The sequence below is a fragment of the Aphelocoma coerulescens genome, chromosome 31 (assembly GCF_041296385.1).
Source record: "Aphelocoma coerulescens isolate FSJ_1873_10779 chromosome 31, UR_Acoe_1.0, whole genome shotgun sequence".
In the NCBI taxonomy this organism is placed as follows: Eukaryota; Metazoa; Chordata; class Aves; order Passeriformes; family Corvidae; genus Aphelocoma; species Aphelocoma coerulescens.
This window is the reverse complement of record NC_091044.1, coordinates 2351223-2370045: the sequence shown is the minus strand read 5'-3', so window position 1 is coordinate 2370045 and position 18823 is coordinate 2351223. Positions and strand designations below refer to the sequence as shown.

General features: G+C 54.0%; 1 protein-coding gene across 3 annotated transcripts; it reads right to left on the bottom strand.

Annotated features, from left to right (window-relative positions):
• Nucleotides 1-462: 462 nt before the first annotated feature.
• LOC138100374 (uncharacterized) lies at nt 463-14786 on the bottom strand. 3 transcript variants are annotated; one of them, XM_068998200.1, is made up of 14 exons: nt 13927-14786; nt 12930-13041; nt 10474-10601; nt 9882-10075; nt 9505-9732; nt 9280-9383; nt 8466-8548; nt 8150-8289; nt 7351-7546; nt 7124-7258; nt 6809-6836; nt 6577-6616; nt 3894-6281; nt 3071-3751 (listed from the first exon to the last, which is right to left on the bottom strand). In XM_068998200.1, the coding sequence occupies exons 7-13, from the start codon at nt 8504-8506 to the stop codon at nt 6175-6177; spliced, it is 687 nt and encodes a 228-aa protein (XP_068854301.1). In that variant the 5' UTR covers nt 8507-8548; nt 9280-9383; nt 9505-9732; nt 9882-10075; nt 10474-10601; nt 12930-13041; nt 13927-14786; the 3' UTR covers nt 3071-3751; nt 3894-6174. The 3 variants fall into 3 exon arrangements, with proteins under 3 accessions (XP_068854300.1, XP_068854301.1, XP_068854299.1); XM_068998199.1 differs by lacking the exons at nt 8150-8289; nt 8466-8548; nt 9280-9383; ... (3 more) ...; nt 12930-13041; nt 13927-14786 and adding an exon at nt 463-488 and having other exon boundaries at nt 3641-3751; nt 7351-8139; XM_068998198.1 differs by lacking the exons at nt 8150-8289; nt 8466-8548; nt 9280-9383; ... (3 more) ...; nt 12930-13041; nt 13927-14786 and having other exon boundaries at nt 7351-8139.
• Between the last annotated feature and the right edge of the window lie 4037 nt (nt 14787-18823).

The following is an 18823-nucleotide window of genomic DNA, read 5'->3' as shown; positions in this document are numbered from 1 at the left end:
CAGGTCTCCTGCTCTTGCAGGGCCTTACGCAAAGCCTGCACGACTTTTCCCCATAATTTAAGGTATTTCCCCAAACCCGAGGACATTGTTTCATCGGCTAGAGCCTTAGTACATCTGTCCCATACTTCTGGGTGGAGGATATCCACCGGTCGGTCTATGACCCCAATTTCCAATAGCCTCGCAACAGCGAGTGTAAAATCTTTCGGTTTGCAATCGATACCCCATTGCTTATGAATCTGAGATACGACCTTCGCGAGAGCTTCCATCCTCCTCGCTGGTCCGGGAGCGTCCTCCCCGCCGGGCTGGTCCTGCCGCACCGGCCGCCGTTCACCCGTCCAGGCGAATTCCCGATCCCGATTCTGGGTCCCGGGTTTCGGCACCACTTGTTGCCTCTCGGAGGCGTAGCGACCTGGTTCAGGAACGGCACGACGACCACCTCAGGTCGTTCGGACCATCAGCTCACAGACACCAATGTGGTGGACGGCAAACTGGCGTTTATTCATGGATTACATAGGGTTAAATAACCTGGGTTTGCCGCGTCACTTCCTTCTGCTCACCTATTACCTGTAGAGGGGAGGGGTTTGACCTGTCCCGTACAACGCGATATCTTCCGAACGCCTGTCCCTAGTCACCTACAGGCATGGGCTCAGCATTTTGGATTATTGCCTCCAGCTGTGGGGAGGGTGCTGGCATGGGCTCGGCCTTCAGGGCAATTGCCTCCAGCTGTGGGGAGGGTGCTGGCATGGGCTCGGTATTTGGGGTGATTGCCTCCAGCTGTGGGGAGGGCTGCTACCTGTGGCTGCTTTTTGGGGAGAAAGGGGATTTGTTTGGGGTCCTGGTTAAGGTTTGGTTTAGGGAACAGGGCTTGTGTATCGTACCCCTTGTGTTTGTTGTGGAGTGTGTGATTTTTGAGCCCTTTCTCTTTATTCCCTAGCTTCCCTCTGGGCTCTTAGCCTTTATTATATTCTCCTGCTGCCTCCCCCTTGGGCTCTTGGCCTTTATTATACCCCCCTGCAATCTCCCCCTGGGCTCTCAGCCTTTATTGTGTCCTTCCTTGGCTGCTACCCTTTTTGTGTTTTTCTAACCTTTTTTCTGTGGGTGTTCTCCTTTCATGAGGGCTGTGCTGCTCTCCTGGTGTGGGGGGGTCTGCCTGCTGTGGCTGGGTGGGCTGAAATGGTGGCCTGAGGGGTGCTGTGGGGTGGTACGTGAATGGCGGGAAGGGGGGGCTGCCCTGAGGGGAGCCGGAATGGCGGGAAGGGCCGCCGTGAGGCGGCGCGGGGTGGGGGGGTCCCCTGAGGGGACCCGCGGGCGGCGAGGGGGGGGGCTGCCCTGAGGGGGGTCGCAATGGCGGGAAGGGCTGCCGTGAGGCGGCGCGGGGTGGGGGGGGTGCCCTGAGGGGACCCGTGGGCGGCGAGGGGCGGGGGATACCCTGAGGGGGGCTGTAATGGCGGGGGAGCTGCCCTGAGGGGACCCGCGGGCGGCGAGGGGTGGGGGGTACCCTGAGGGGGTCCGGGGTACCGGGAGGGGCTGCCGTGAGGCGGCGCGGGGTGGGGGGGTGCCATGAGGGGACCCGCGGGCGGCGAGGGGCGGGGGATACCCTGAGGGGGGCTGTAATGGCGGGAGGGGCTGCCGTGAGGCGGCGGGGGGTGCTGTGAGGGGACCCGCGGGCGGCGAGGGGTGGGGGGTACCCTGAGGGGGTCCGGAATACCGGGGGGGGCTGCCGTGAGGCGGCGCGGGGTGGCGGGGTGCTGTGAGGGGACCCGGAATGGCGGGAGGGGGGAGCGGCGGGGGGGTGTGAGGCGGCGGAGCGGTGCGGGAGCGGTGGGGGGTTGGCGGCGGCTCACGGAGGGCTGGCGGGTGGCTGCAGGCGGCGGCGGAGGCTCACGGAGGGCTGGCGGGTGGCTGCAGGCGGCGGCGGGTGCCGGACCGGTGGGCTCTGGGTGCCGGCAGGTGCAGGATCGGCGCGGGACTGGCGGAGGGGCGGTGCCGGGGGCGGGAAATGCCGTGAGGGGAGGGGGGCGGGGCTACATTTCGCGCGCGCGCGCGAAAGAAGGGGGCGGTGCCGGGGGCGGGGCGGCGTGACGCAGGCGCCGGGGGCGGTTCCGGGGGGCGGAGCGGCGCGACGCGGGCCAGGGGGGCGGTTCCGGGGGGCGGAGCGGCGTGACGCAGGCGCCGGGGGCGGTTCCGGGGGGCGGAGCGGCGCGACGCGGGCCAGGGGGGCGGTTCCGGGGGGCGGAGCGGCGTGACGCAGGCGCTGGGGGCGGTTCCGGGGGGCGGAGCGGCGTGACGCAAGCGGCGGGGGCGGTGCCGGGGGGCGGAGCGGCGTGACGCAAGCGGCGGGGGCGGTGCCGGGGGCGGAGCGGCGTGACGCGGGCCAGGGGGGCGGTGCCGGGGGCGGAGCGGCGTGACGCAGGCGCCGGGGGGCGGAGCGGCGTGACGAAAGCGGCGGGGGCGGTGCCGGGGGCGGAGCGGCGTGACGCAGGCGGCGTGACGCAGGCGCCGGGGGGCGGAGCGGCGTGACGAAAGCGGCGGGGGCGGTGCCGGGGGCGGAGCGGCGTGACGCAGGCGCCGGGGGCGGTGCCGGGGGCGGAGCGGCGTGACGCAGGCGGCGGGGGGCGGTGCCGGGGGCGGAGCGGCGTGACGCAGGCGGCGTGACGCAGGCGCCGGGGGGCGGAGCGGCGTGACGAAAGCGGCGGGGGCGGTGCCGGGGGGCGGAGCGGCGTGACGAAAGCGGCGGGGGGCGGAGTGGTGTGACGCGCGCGGCGGGGGGCGGTGCCGGGGGGCGGAGCGGCGCGACGCGGGCCAGGGGGGCGGTGACCGGGGCCGGGGGAGTGTGACGGGGGCCAGGGGGGCGGTGACCGGGGCCGGGGGGGTGTGACGGGGGCCAGGGGGGCGGTGGTGCATGTGTGGGGGGTGGAGCTTAGGATGAGTGATAGGTGTGGGTGGTATCCAATTACCTAATTCAATTAGTGCTCCAGATGGGAGCAGCTAGGTACTGATTAATCAATTCAATTGCTTACTCCAGCTGGAGCACTAATTAGGGGCCCTATATACTATATATAAAAAGAAGAAAAATAATAAGTCTGGTGCAGCAGTAGCACTTTTAATGTTCCCTGGGAGTAAAAATTCTATATGTAAAACTTTTTTTTTTTTTTACTCCCAGGGAGCATTAAAAGTGCTACTGCTGCTTTTTTAAATTTAAGCTATAAAGAAAAATAAACTTTATTTCTAACTTTTGTTAATGCAGAGGCACGCCCCCATCTAAACCCTTCAAATGCTGGAAAAGCTGGAGTTTCTTTCAGTTTAGCCCCTGGAACTGAGGCAACAGGGGGTGTTTACCTCAATTTAAGCAAATACAATGGCAAATAAAGGGGTTCTCCCCTTCAATTTTATCCCCCAAAATATCAGAAAGAGAGGGGCTTCCCTCAAATCTCTCAAATGATGGGAAAAGGGCGATTTTTACCTCAATTAAAACCTTTAAAAAGCAGGGACAATGGGGCTTCTTCCCTCAATTTAAACTCCTTCTGTCCTCGTAACCCCCCTTTTTTTCTGGGGGCACTTGGGGAAGGTGTGGCAAGATGAAATCAAAAGGGAAAAGAAGAAAGACACCCTCCCCTTGCAAATCCACACCGTGGCTCACCTGCTGCTGCCTGGCACAAAGGTTCGTCCCTTGGCACCTCCTTTAAGCAATGCTCCACCATCCGAGTGCTCCCCCAGATGCAGCAGTGCAAATGATGAGGACATTCTCCTGCTACACTATCAACATCCCTATCATTAGTCTCGCCTTAACAGCATTCTTATTTAAACAAGGGGAACAGCAACTGTGCTGTGAGGAAGAACGTCCCCTCGCTAGTCCTTCAGGCAGTTCCAGTAAAAATAAAAAAATCCATTACCTTCTCCACACAGCAAGGATGGATCCAGCAGCTCTGTCATGTATTCGATTTCAGTCTCCAGCTCATCACACTGGGCTAGCACACGTGTCAACACAGGCAGGAAGTCATCGGCTCCATACGGCCTCCCTGGGTTGAAGGGAACGCAGGCAGTGAGAGACAAACCACACTTTTTCACCAGTTCCCGTGTTTGAAAGGAAAGCACTCTTTTGTGCCTTCTCTAGCCAGCATGTCTGTATTACTCCAGAACCCCCTGGAGTCACCAATGTGCAGCAAAGAGAACGTCGCCTGACACTCACTGCACGGGAGACCGGCTCAATCCTGTCCTTCCAACAAGCACGAATCTTACGATGCACGCCTTGAGGCATGCAAGGGAAATTTAGAGACTGGGCTCACCTTGGCACCAGCTCAACCGGTGAACTGGTGGAAAGGCTGCCATGCCAGTCACCTGCACAGTCTCATTGCCTAAGAGATGATGGATAGGCGTTTTCTTTATACATCCAGGGATAACATCCACCTTCTGGAAGTGTCCAGACACAAACACCAGTCTCTGAGTATGAATCCCACAGCAGAGAAGCCCGAGTATAAAAGCCTACTAGATCTGACAAGGAAATTCAACTCATTTCCTTGACAGAGAATAGTCAAAACCACCAGTGAGCAAGGGCTCCTGTGCCTGAAGGGAGCCTAGAAGAAAGATGAGGAGAGACTGTAAGGGCCTGGATTGACAGTGACCCACAAAGACCCAGGCTGTACCCAGGCCCATCCGTGGTCCAAGCACTTTTCCTGCATTTGGATTTTCTGTTCAGAAGTCACTGTGTGGCCAAATCTCTGGGTCTGGCTAAACGGTGTTTAGTGCAGAACTGATGCGATGGTCGCTCAGAATTGCCCAGAGCAGGAGCCAACTTGCAACTCTGGTGAAACTTAAGTGACACCAGCTGAGGCACACTCTCCAGATAACACACTGTGGGGTGTGCCAGGTTCAGGGGCAAATGGTCAGGCCTTACCTTCTCCTGGTTTGAGGCCCGGTTTGGCAACAACACAACATTCTAGTGCAGGATCAGTGCCAAAGGGAAGGGCTGCGCAGATGCCCTGAGCCCCAGTCTCTGCATCAGCAGCAGCAGGTGGGTGGAACTCACCTATTTCCAGATTCAAATCCCTTTGTTTGTCACTCCTGCTAGTTTCTAGGCTCTGAAAGCTCATTTCAGCTGTTCAGTGACAGCACTAGCTGGTCTGTGGATTTAAGGAAGCAGACAGTCTTTGGGAATGTGTGTTGCCATTTGAGACTTGTCCAACAAAAGGGGCACAGGGGGACAGGAGGAGGACAGGTGTTAGGGACCGAGTCCGGAGGGCTGGCCGCATAAACGACACGTACCCCGATACGATTAAGCATCCTTCTCCCCTTATTGTTCAACTATGCCAACTTATATCTACTTTTGCAAAGATTCACGCCCAGTCCCTCTAGATGGCCTCTAATCAGAGGGGCAGCTGGGCAGCTGTATACCTTGCCAAGGACTCTCAGGGCTGCCTGCAGTCAGGGACCTGTTCAGGGGCTTTTCCTCAGCAACCCTGGGTTGTCCAATCTTTCCAGGGGTATCATATGCCCTTGTTCCATAAGGAATCCCTCTACAGACAGGGAGTTGTCACCGGCCCCGTGCTCATGGGCTGTAGGGGACACCTGCACAGAGGAGGAAATGGAAATGGGAAAGAGGGAAATGCAACCTAATGGGACGCAGCTCTGGCACCACATTTCCTCTTGTTCCTGCTGTCCTGGAAAGCCCCAGGTAAATCCAGTCCCTCAGACCTTGCATCCCTGAACACCAGGAGAGCTGGTGTTTTACCCAGATCCCAGTGCCCTGTACAGCTGCGCTGACACAAGCGCAGGCTGATCGCTCTGCCCAGCACCATCCCTCATTTTCCTCCCATTGCTCCCCAAGTGTCCCCAAACCACCCCGTGTCTGTGCCGGGGCCAGTGCCTGCCCCGAGCCCAACCAGAGGCTGTCACCCAGCCCTGCACCAGCTCCCACCCCTGGGAGAGCTGGGAATGCACTGAGAGCTCAGCTCCCTGGGCTCCCCAACACCCAAACCAGTCCTCAGACACGCAAATAATGCCCAACCTGCCCCTCTGGGCACAGCCAAACACCACAATTCTATCATCCCCAAGGAACTCTGGCAGTTGCCTCTTCACCTGTGCCTTTTTCCAGCAGCCATGGCTAGGACTGGGCTGCCAGAAATAGCATTCCCTAAGCAGTTCACCCCAGCACAGAAGAGAAGAGGAGCCTGCCACTCATCCACACCACGGGCAGGACAAGGGGGGCCCAAGCTGGCTTTGGCTGCTCCAACACCAAAGCTCCTGGTCCCAAAGATGGGACGAGTTCAGTGGTTGTTCCTGTCCTGAAAGAGAGCAGAAAAGGGAAGTTAATCCCACTGTGGAATGCAAGACTCCTGCATTTCATATTTCTGCTCTGATTGCTCACCATGGAGTTTTATCCATGGAAAAAAAAGGAGAATGACACCATATCAAATAAAAAGTGTCCTTCTCCAGCACTTTTATTCCAAGCATTATAAGGATGCTCATTTCTCTTCCAGCATTGTTTCCCTCATTTTAGCAGAACCATTTTCATCCCAGACCCCCCTCGTCAGCTGTTCAATCCTCTGGCACTGGATTTGGACAAAGGAAGGGACGCACCTGGATCGCAGGAAATCGCGGAGAGAAACCCCTCCAAAACCTGACAGAGAAAAACAACAGGAGATGCAGGAAGACATATCCCTCATTTGCACGTCCGGAGTGCTTTTCTAAAGACTTCTCTGCATCTGGATGCTCTTTGCACTTGGCTTTCTTTACAAGAATGCATTTGCTGCTAAACACATCTCAGGCCCTTATTTGATCAGGATAAGGTGGGATGGAGATGAAGACTCACACAGGGAATAGCCAGGGAGATGCAGGGCCTGGGAGCATCAAGGACGGAGAAGAGAAGGAACAGGGATTGTTTTTCTTGTTTAGAGCCAGCAGTGCTGTGAGCTTGGAGAACACACGGCACCGCAGGGATCCAGGGCAGGAGCGGGCTAACTCCGGGATAAGGGGAATCTGCTCCCACTCCAGGGCTGTGCCAGTGAAGGAGGGGAATTTTTAGTGCCTTCATTGCACACAAAAACCAAACCCAGCACCACCGAGCTGGACGTTCGTGAACTGCAACACAAAGCGGCCCCTGGCCTTTGGGGGAACACAACCTCACCGAGTCACGGAGCCAGGGGATGACACTTGGGAATGAGCCTTGCGGCCTGCAGCCAAATCAGATGAGGGAGCCACAGGAGCGGTGGGGTTTCCTGCTCTTCCTGCAACGCCATCAGTCCAGACCAGGAGACCTTTCCTGGAACAGATCTTCCCTGTAAAAGGGAGCTACACCAAAGCTCAAGCACTCATTTAGAGACCCTTGGAAAAGCAAAGGTGAGAGGGGATTACCTGGAGCCCCAGGGGACTGAGGTGAAGGGGATGAAGAAGCAGACAGCAAACTGCTTCCACTGCTTCTCACTCCAGCAAGGGGAACATCCCTGGAATTTCACGTCCAGCGTCTCTCCCAAGCCCCACAGGTGAACCCACACGTACTCCAGGACTGATCTCCTTTGTACTTCCAGCAGCACAGACCCACCGGGAGGAACTGCAATCCAAGGACACACATCAGCAACCGCCTTCCCGCTTGGCGCTCTCTCCACATTTTCCCTTTCCAGTGGGATGCAGGTGCCACCCCCCAGAGGCAGGAAAACTGCCTTGCAAGCCAGTACAAAACCCGCCTGGAAAGCCCAAGATGCCCGGAGCCAGCAGCCATTTCTCCTGGAGCTCCTGCTGACAGGCATTTGAAGCCTGCTGGGCCTCACAGCTGCTTTTCTGCCAAGGGCATTCCCATCTTTTCCTTTTTAGCTCAAATAAAGGTTTGCAAAGCTGAGTTTTGTGAGAAGTGCTTCATATTTGGATTATTCTTAACTTAGAGTTTCCCTTGGCACCAAAATCAGGGGTAAACCCAACATGGCCTCAAAGGGCCATAAGATCCCAGATATCCAATCCCCAGTTCCCTCAGCATTGGTTCATTAAAGCTTTTCAGGGGTAATTTAGCAAACTTCAGGGTTTGGTGACTTCACCATCAAAGCAACATGAAACCTGTGCAAAAGGAACTTAACTAAACCTGGCTAAAAGGGGTGCCCGCTGATGACTCATTAAAACACTCCCTTAAAAAGGAGCTAGGATTGATTCCATACTCACAAACCTCCCTTGCCACGACCGGCGCTCTCTGCCCGCCAAGGACACGGCACCGGGTGGGGACATTTCTCCCACTCTCCGGCACAGACCTCCTCCCGCCACATCCAGGGAACTGCAGCCGCTCGGGGAACACCAACTTCTCCTGGGCTGGGAACAGGACAGGGACAAGGAACACTTTGAAGTCATTCCCACCTCAACGCTGCCCAGACCTGGCAGAAAGCGCTTCCCACACCTCTCCTGGAATTCTCTTTCCCGGCCCTTCCAGCTTCGGAAGGCTTCTGTGGGAGCCTCAAGTCGCGGTGCAGCTCAGAACCTGCACGTACCTAAAGCAGCCCCATGGGAACACGAAGCTTCCCTCGGGCATTTCGTTTCTTTACCCCAAACATTCTTCCCACTCAGCCACAATCTAGAAAGAACAAAAGGGAAAAGAAGGAAGAGCAATTAATTCTGACATAAGGAGTCTTGACTATCCCGACACACTGCCAGGTGAAAAAACATCCCTGCCACTCTAACAAATCCCCCTGATACTGTTTCCATTCAGTATCAATTATTTAAACGCTGTATTAAGGAGCATAAGGACACAATGCTTGGAATTCTCAAAAATGGCTCAGCTTGGCTACTCCAAGCACTTTCCCACCCAGGGAGCTGAGCTGTCCCACATTTAAACGCCACGTTTGATCCAAATCCCATAGAAATCTGATATTGTTTGGCTCCTGAGCTTTCCCAAAAGCTGCGCAGTCAAGCCTGGAAATCCTCACTGAAGCTTTGCCATGTCACATCGGGATTTACCCTTGGGAAAACCCCACTCTGAGCACTTGGGTTTCAAGAGGTTGCACCCAATGTTACAGACACAGAATTCCTGTGGGGTTTGGCATTTCCTGCACCTCCAAACACGTGAAAAGAATGAAGTGCAGAGTCCCGAGGCTCCATTATTGCCATTCTCCTCACATCCCTTTCCTCAGCTGCACGTGGCTTTGTGCCTCCTCTGAAGGGCTGGAAAGGAATTTGGGAACCCCCCTCAGCTTCTTTGGTTTTCAGCTTTTTCTCTGAGCCCGCCCAAAAGGCATTCAGGAAAAAAAAAACCCAGAAGTGCACAAAATCCCAGCCCCTCCCAAGATGCAGCTCCTCACACCAAACCTTGGGAGAATCCCTGGTGCTTCCAACACCGCTGCAATCCCACCTGGAGCTGAGCTTACAGGGTGCTCTGCCTAATCCACATCCAAGCCTGGATAGCCCAAAGCCTGCAAGAAAAGAGGAGGCAAAGTGAAGGGGAGAGTGGGGGAAAAACGGAGTTTTAGGTTTTTCCCGTGTTTGCAACAGGATTGAAGGGCAGGATGGAGAGGTTTCGTGGAAAAGAAGTACCAAAGGCTGCTTCATTCCCAGCAATTAGCGCTGCTCAGGTTGAATCCAAGAGGACCAATCCACCAGGATCAAACAGGAGCGGCCGACAGGATGGGTTATGACACAGATCTGTGAAGCTGGAGCCTTCTTCCTTCTCCCGGTCTCTCCCAGAAATTCTCCATGTCCGGACATGCTCCCGCTCTCCCCGCTGGGGAGGACGGACTTGGATAGCCCGGGTGACTGGTGAGCCTAAAACAATAAGTGATGCAGTGATCCAAGTGTTTTTCCCGAGGAAATGACATATTCTCTGCACCTGGGATAACCCATATCCCATGGCCTTCTCCAGGAAGAGTCCCAGCTGGATATGGTCTCCCAGAAAGGATTCCATAGGGGCTCACCTTCTGCTTGAAGCTCGGCTGAATTCCTCAGCAATGCCAGGGAATGTGGCCATTGGAGGCTTTGGGCAGATTAGGCTCATTTGCCTTTTTAGGCTTTGTTACCGTCTCTCAGACTTCCCACTGGATTGTGATCTCCAAGGAATATGTAAATCCCATTGGATTCCTGCTCTTTCGGACAATTTTTTGTGCCATTCCTGTACAAAACGAGGCCCCCTGTTCGGATGCTTTTCCCCACCGTTCCCCAGCAGTTTTATCTGCCAGTCCTTTCCCTGCGCTGGTTGGGCTCTTCCCAGATCTCTGAGCTCCTTCACAAGGCAGGAGATCCATTTGGCCCAGGAACTGAACCCTCCCGAGGAATTGTCTGATGCCATCTCCACATTTCACAGCTGATCCTTGTGCTCAAAGGATCCCTCTTTCTTCCCTCCAGCCAATTCCAAGCCTCGCTGCCCCCAGCCGGGAACAGTCCCCAGGCCGATCCCTGCAGTCTTCCCTGCCGGGATCCTGCTCAGGAATCCATGGGCTACAAACTTAAGAATTAATTCTTCCCACCCCTGCCCAGTTCTAATTCCAAAGGATTTGGCGGCTGCCTTACCCGGCTGGAGCCTGCTTCCAACTCTGTTCTTGCTGCTTCTGCTGCTTTCCATTTCCCAGGAATTCCACCAACGGAGCGACAGCGTTTTCCACCTCCTCCTCCAGGATTCCCTCTGTTGCGTTCGGGTGCTGGAAGGATATCAAAACCTGGGCCTCACTATCAGGAATTATATCCCCGGATTTGTTCCTTTCCAAATGTCACCTCTTCCCAACAAAGCACTGGGCATCCAAGGAATATAGAGAGCGATGTGCTGACCACTGCTTACTCCTCTGGAATGTCAGAGCTTGGAAAAGTGGGCAGCTGGAGCTTTTCCTGGTGCTGCGCATGAGGTGTATTTTACTTAAGAGCCCCTTCTCGTGTCTTTCCCTGTATCCACCAAAAATCCACCTGTTCATTCCCCAGCTGCTGCCTCCCTCTTTTCCTGGATCCAACAGAATTTTAACAGGTGAATATTCCCCTCTGGAAGAGCACCTTTCATTCCAAACCTAAGAACAAACGAATCACTTTCCTTTGATCTTCCTTATTAGGATTCCACTGAGAGCAGTAGATGGAAAATGATCCTCTCCTGGTCCCTGCTGGATTCCTGGAGCAGGGATCCTTTCCCTCTTTCCCCCTCCCCGCAGTGCCCTCCTCCCCCTTCCGCCCCACCCCGCACCCTTTTCAGGCTTTGTTCCACAGCTTTTGCCTCCAGACATCAGATCCTTTTGTTCTCCAGGAGCTCCCAGCAGCTCCACAGCCTTTCCTCTCCCATCCTGATCCTTTCTCCAGGAATGGAGCTCTGCATTTCAATTCCCTTCTCTTTTCTCCGACAATTCCCACCAACCCAGACCTAAAGCTGACACAAGGAACGCTCGGTGCCCACAAATCCAAATCCAGACCTGGCCATCCCTAAACCAGCAACTCCCGGACAATTTGCGTTCATTCCAACCTAACACTGAGGACTCACCTAATCCTTCAAAATTCCCAAGAAATATCCCGTTGCCTTCACAGCTCCCAGGGGATTCTGCTTTGTGCTCACACAGATTTGGGACTTCCCTGGAAAACCTGTGCAGGGCACGCTGGAATCCCCGATCCCGTGAATCCGGGCAGTGTGAAAAGCTTGGTCCAGCCTGGGCCCCCAGAAATTTTTACCAAATATCCCCCAAGTCCTCGGGACAACAGAACTCTCTGGTACTGCATTTTTGGCATTGTAAAGCCTGGAATTACTTTATTCCTAGTGCTGGGCTCTGCATACGGCAGAGAAAATCCCGGCCTCCACACAGACCCAGATTCCAAACTTTTTGATACATTTTAGCAAACCGAGAAATTCCCCTTCCCTGCTTCTTCTTAAGGGCATCCTTCTCTTCCCTTACCCGGCCTGCTCTCTCCCACTGGGCTGGGTTTTTCCCTTCCCATGCTAATTAGTCCCTACTTCTAGGAGCTTTAGGTACCTTTCTTCCCTGGCAGGGATTTCTTAACACAGCTACCGAGGCTTTGGGAGTCTTCTTTATCTTCTACTTTCTGGAAACACACCCTCTGATCCATAAATGCCACAATCCAGATGCCCAACTTCAACAAGACATCCTTTTTACCTAAAAGCACTCACTCTCAACTCTTAGATCTTTTAAAGTTTTACCCCCGCAAAATTCCCCTGTTTTTCCACCGCTGAATTCCTCCGTCCTGATTCCAAGGATTTCTTGAATACCACGGGGCTTTTCTCAAGATTTACCCCCACAACCTTCCCTACGTGCCCACTGCTCATCACCTCATTTTTCCCTCAGTGTGTTCGTTCTCCACCCCAGAGAGTTTGTCAAGTGTTGCCTCCAAAATGTTCCCCCTCTGTCCACTACTGAGTTCCCCATTTTGCCTCCAAAATATTCCTTCTGTCCCCTCCAGATTGCATCCACTTTTACCCCCAACATTTTACTTCCTCTACATTATTGATTAAACCTTTTCCACCCCAAAAATGTGCATTCCCTCCCTTAAACAGCACCTCAGCTTTTCCCTCAAAAATGCCCCCAAACTCCCATTTTCCTACACAAACAGTTCTTGTGGCCCCTCTCAATTCCCCCAGGCTTTCAGCTAAAGGAATAACTGGAAGCCTATTCCCTCATCTCTGCCCTCCTTTTGCTTTCCTGGAAAACCTTGCCATCCCACACTTTCTCCAAGAGATCTGCTGGGAGTACGGCAAGGTCTGCTCTGTCAGAGTGCCAGGGGGGTTTACAGCACTTGCTCCTCTGCATCTTCACCCTTTCATCAGGTTTCCCCTGGAACAGTGTTGTGGGAGAAGCTTGGAATTACCAGAAATGGATCAGGTTCACATTTTTTCCCCACCAGTTTTTATCTGGTTTGAAATTCCTGGAATTACCCTCAAATGTGCCCTAGAACAGTGCTGTGAAAGGATCAATCAGAAGAACAGCCTGAAAGCAGAAAACCACCTCCAGCAGCAGCCGGAATGATCCCATTTCTGTTCTTACCTGGTCCTGCCAGAGCTCCCACCAGCCATTCCCATTCCCATTCCAAAACAAGAGCTGTGGAAGACATTCCTGCTGTCTGTGAGGGTGAGGTGGCAGTTCTGGGTGTTCTTTGCTGTGGAATCGGACAACAAACAGAGCGTAAATGATCTTGGTGGCTCTTCCAAGCCAAACCACCCCGTGATTCCATGCGTGGATCAGCACCTGACCCAACTCCATTCCAGAAACCTCCTCCCACTAACCCAGAACTTTCCTTTTTCCGCTCAACATCGGGGACTTACTGCCGAGTGCCCCGGGCAGGGGACGCCTCAGCCTTCCCTGGGACATCTCAGCATTCCCTGGGACACCTCAGCCTTCCCTGGGACGCCTCAGCATTCCCTGGGACGCCTCAGCATTCCCTGGGATACCTCAGCATTCCCTGGGGTGCCTCAGCATTCCCTGGGCTGCTGTTCCACGCCGATCCCGTGTCCAGCGCCGTTCCGGGCTGCAGTGCCGGGCTCTCCCCACAAGGCGGCAGCACCGGGAGCGAGCAGCCCCGGCCGGTCCCGCTGTCTCGGGGCAGCTGCGCCTTTAACCCGCCCGGAGCCGGCGGGGCCGTGAACACAGCGGGCAAAAACCCCACCGATCCCCTTTATTTCACCCTCGGAGGCACAGGATCGCAGCATTCCCTGGGCTGGAAGGGACCCGCAGGGAGCATCGAGTCCAAATCCTGGCCCTGCACCCCAAGAATCCCACCCTGTGCCCGAGAGCCTTGTCCAGACCCAAACTCTGCCCCCAAGATCCTGAAAACACAGCGGGGCTGGGAGAAGGGTGACAAGGGAGGATTCTTTATATAGATCTCCTTGTACGATCGTTATATAATATCATTAGATCGCCCAGGAACCCATCCCTGCACCTGGACAGCCACCCCTGTCCCGGGACACCCACCCCTGTCCCGGGACACCCATCCCTGTGCCAAACACCCATCGCTGTCCCGGGACTGTCCCCGTTCCCCGCTCACCTCCGAGCCCGGAGCACCCGCCCCGGTGCCCCCGAACGGCCGCGCTGCTCCCCGGGCTCCCCGCCATTGCCACTGCGGGCGAAGAAGGGCGGAAATTACCGGTACCGCACCAATGTGGCGATTCGACCTTCTCAAGATGGCGGCGGTGGAGGACCCCTCTCCGGCTATTCGGCTGCCTGAATGCTCCCGCCTACCCCAGGCGCCGCTGACCCCACAGTCGGCGTCCGCATAGCGGGAAACGCCTCAGAAAGATGCGTGAAAGCGCTGGGTTGGCGTCGGCGTCGGCGTCACGCTCAGGCAGTCGAATAGACGCAGCTAGAGGGGGCCTTCCCTGACACCATCTTGAGAAGGTCAGGAAACAGCGTAAACGACCGCCATCTTTAGTGTGGCGATGATCTAACTTCCGGTTTTGCCGCCATCTTGGGTGCTGGCAGAAGCCACTTCTGGTGGAGCTGCCATCTTTAGTGTGGCTGTGACGCAACTTCCGCCCTTTGTCGCCATCTTGGATGCTGGCAGAAGCCACTTCCGGTTAAGCCGCCATCTTTAGTGTAGCTGTGACGAAACTTCCGTCCTTTGTCGCCATCTTGGGTGCTGGCAGAAGCCACTTCCGGTCGAGCCGCCATCTTTAGTGTGGTACGCACAAGGGCCCCCTCCTCACTAGGGCTTCTGTCTATTCAGCTGCCTGAATCCGGCCTGGACTCCGATGCCGGCCCCGCGCTTTCCCCGAGATTTTCCGCGCTGCTTCCCGGTGCGAAGACACGGGTGGTGGGGTCAGCGGCGCCGGAGGGGGGCGACGGCCCCGCGACCGGCGGCAGGCATCGGTGGGGACACCTCTCCCAGGGGCCTATTGCGTCCGCCATCTTGAGTGTGGCGGAAGTGTCACCCACCCTCTGCAAGGTCCGGGCAGGTTCGAATAAAAACGCCACTTACGCCGCCCCGAAAGCGCCGAACTGCGCCTTCCTCTCGAGAGCGGCACGCGGGCGGCTCTATTCCGACCGTGCTCGCCCGGTGCTCCCCGCCCCGGCTCGCGCTGCGACCGCGCCTCTGCTGCCCGCAAAACCGGCCCCGCCGGGCCGCCCCCCGCGCTGTCATTCGTCGCGGTCACCGCCCCGCACGGCGCCCGCTCCTTTGCAGCGCTCTGGCCCCGCTCATGCACGCCCGTGTCCCTTGGCGCTCCGAACCGTCCTTCGCCCCTCCCCTCCGCTGACAGACGCGGCCCCGCTCGCTCCTTGCCCTTGCCACGCTCGGCAGCCACCGAGGCCGCCGCCCTCTCGGCTCCCCCGGCCCCGGGCGGCAGCAGCGCCGGGGCGCCGTGCCGGGGCCGGCAGTGCCGCGCTCTCGCCACCAGGCGGCAGCAGCGCCGCCCAGCTCAGCCCGGGGCCGGGCCGCGCTGCGGGGCACGGACAGAGCAGAGGCAAAAGCCGGCTCAGGGCGCTCTGCAGCTCCTGCAGCCCGAGCCTCTCGGCTCCTGGCGCCAGGCACTCGCTTCTTCCCTTCCTACAGAAAAACGCCGCCTCGTTATTCTCAAAACTTGCTCATCTCTACTCCCAGCTTCTTATATTCCTATATGCTACAGAGTAGAGAGAGAGGGCTGGCTTATTTCAAAATGAATCTACATCTAAATTAGTAGCATTTGCCTATAGATGTAAAAATGAAGACCTTAACAGGTTTTGGTATTCTGCACACATCCCTCCCTGGGAGGAATGGTAAAAAGTTAAAAACAAATGAAATTTAAAAAGTAGAAAGTTAGAAACAAAGTTACAATGCCAGAAATTTATAAACAAACAAAGAGGTAAAATACAAGAAACGAACAAATTTCTAAAGGTAGAAAGTTAAAACCAAAGATAGAAACAAAAAAAAATTAGAAACAAACAAAATTAGAAAGGTAGAAATTTAGAAACAAAGTCAGAAAGGCAAGTGTTGAGCCTTTGACAGGGTACCCTTCCTTCTCGGACCAGGGTGAAAGAGCAGAGGAGGCTGCTGTTCTGCTAAGTTCTTGATTTCACAGTCTCACAGCTTTCTTGAAGGCAGAGTTTGAATGGGGTTACATGATAAGGCCAAGCAGCAGCAACAGGCAAATCTGCTTCTTCTATATGCTCCATACACTATATTTTTTCTTACAGAAGCGTGGATTATATTTGTTAATTGACCAGTAAGATTAACACACGATTCTAATTTTCTTTTTCTTAACCCACCCTGGTCTAATTCTAACAGTCGTAAGCCTCACACAAGTGTTACATCTGTGTTACACAGATTTGCATATACAGTTTCTATCAGCTCTTACTGTTTATGTGAACACTCCATCTAAAAAATGGCAACAGTGTCATTTGATCTAGATTTTGTCTAAAGTAAAGAATTCTGTGAAAAGGTAACACTGCTGCAGCAAGAGCTGCGTTGAAGATCTCTGCTACAGCTTTTTCATGATTAAGGCACTTAGCATCTATTTCTACTAAAAGTTAAAAATCTATATTTCTATTTCATTTTGGTGTGGCTTCATGGATGCCAGCTTGTCCAAAGGTTTCAATTCAAACCTAAGGCTTTGGCTTCCCTCTGGGCCTGAGGCCAGAGGAGCCTCCACTCTAAGAAGAAGGTTAGAAACAAGGTTAGAAAGGTAAAAGTTAGAAAGTAAAAAACAAATTTAGAAAGGCACAAAGTTAGAAATGTAGAGTGTTAGAAACAAACAAAGTTAGAAAGGTAAAAATGGGGAGAAAAACAAAGGTAGAAAGTTTCAAAGTTACAAACAAACAAAGGTAGAAAGGTAACAATGGACAAAGGAAGGAAGGTGAAAAAGGGAGTTCAAAATCTATTTATGGCCCCATGAAAAAGAAAGTTGCTTTGAGCTGAAAACCTAAGGAGGCTTTAGGCCCCTCCCTGCAGGCACAAATTCCCTCTCTCTGCTTCTTCTTTTTCTGGGGCTGCATTTTGGAGCAGCCCAAGCTCAGGGATCAATCAGGGAATAAAGAGGATTTTTTCCCTTCACCTCTGCTTCCCCAATCTCCTGTGGCCAGGGACATTTGACAGCCCCAATTTAAAGAGCTCTGACCGGCAGACAGCAGGAAAAAGCTGCTTTTTCCTCCGCTGATGCTCAGATGTGTTTTTTCCTGGCGGATCACTGCTGATCCCTCTGTTCTGAACGGGATTGTGATGTTGGCTTTTCGCATGTTCCGTCATTGTTATGGATGGATGGTGATGTTGGTTTTTTCATGTTCCTTAATGGGAGAAAAGCTTTGCCGAGGTTCTGTAATGTAATGCTGTAGAATGGCTGCAGTTTGGGGGGTCAGTTTGGGAAGGATGGGGGGGTCTTCACATTCCTGGAAAATTTTATCAGAAGAAAAGAACCCGAAACCAGACGGAATGGAGCCAAGGAAAAAGATAAGACTGATGATACTCAGCAACTCCAAAGAATGAATGAATGCTGCATGCTGGTGATGAATAAAAATAAGCGCTGTACTTTTAAAGCCGATCTTTTGGCTGTCAAGGTGCGCCTTTGGCTCTCTGCGAAGCACCGGCCATAGTGCCCTTTGTGCTGCTGTCTCCTGATTGTCCCTTTTCTTAAACTTTCCTTATGATTTTACAAAGAATAAACCTCGTTTTTCACAATTTGGTGGCCTGTACGGGGATAAAGCCTCAGCTCTGGGATCTCCCGGGGAGCTTTTGGCGGCCTCGCTTTGTGATCCCAGCGGGGTCCGGGGGGTTCGCAGCCAAACACCCGGAGGGCAAGAGAGGAGACACAGCGGAAAGAAAGGGAAGAAAAGGCTCCCTGAGGTACTGCGGTCATTAAACACGTAAAATCTTGTGCACCAAGACTCCGAGAAAGGTGAGTGTTTTTTCTTTGCTCTTTTTGGGGGGATAAGGGGATGAAAGTGTGCGTGAGGCGCGGGCTGGTGACCCCAGAGCTGCGCAGCGAGTGCGGAGCCCCTGAGGCTGCGGCTCTGCTGTGCCGCGAGGGAAGCAGGCAGGAAAGAGGCGAAGTGAGAGATAAAAGGAGTGAGAGAAGCCCCGGTTTAACTGGGACGGGGTTTCAGGGAAGGGATTGGACTCCTTGAAGGAGAGGAGTCAAGAATTTCCTAGTATTGGATCCGAGACATTTAGGGTTTAAGAGTGCCGGATTGAGGGTTCAAAAATCGAGACATCCGGGCTTATTTCTGCTAAATGGAGGGTTGGTTCTGAGACATTTGGGGTTTGAGACTGCTGGATTGAGAGTTTAAATAATTTCAAGAAATCCATGCTTAATTCTGCCAAATTGAGGACAAATCCGAGACATTTGGGTTTTGAGGCTGCTGGATTGAGAGTTAAATAAATAAAAATTCAAGAAATCCAGGCTTAATTCTGTCAAATTGAGGATTACTTCAAGAAAGCTGGAATTTTGGGCCCAGGGGTGAGCACTGGCCAACAATTTGAAATTAAAAGGTACCTAAGTCTTGTGTGGTTGTGACTGATAGCACTTGAGAAAGAGAAGTTGGAACAATAAAAAGTAGTGAGTGAGAATGAATGAGAATGTATGTGATAGAAATGCTAAACCTTGAAATATAACTTTATTTTCTGGAAGGAGGCATATTTTATTAAGAGGAGGGAACTTTTGTATTCTAGGAGAAGAAAGGGGAAAGAGGTGGTGAGGTTTGAATAGTTGTTTTGTTGGTTTTTATTAAAAAGGTGGGAAACAAAGGCCTGGGAAAAATAGATAAGATTCTGAGAAAATGGGACATAAAACTAGTAAGCAAGAGTCAGGGAATAAAAAAGGGAATAGAGACGTGCCAGCGGAAATACCCCAGGAAAGCCCTTTGGAAGTTCTGTTGGCTAACTGGAATACAAACCCAAGTACAAAGGAAAAGAGCAAAGTCAAAATGATCCAGTTTTGTATGTTTGGTTGGGCCGAGAAGGAAATAAGATCCGACCG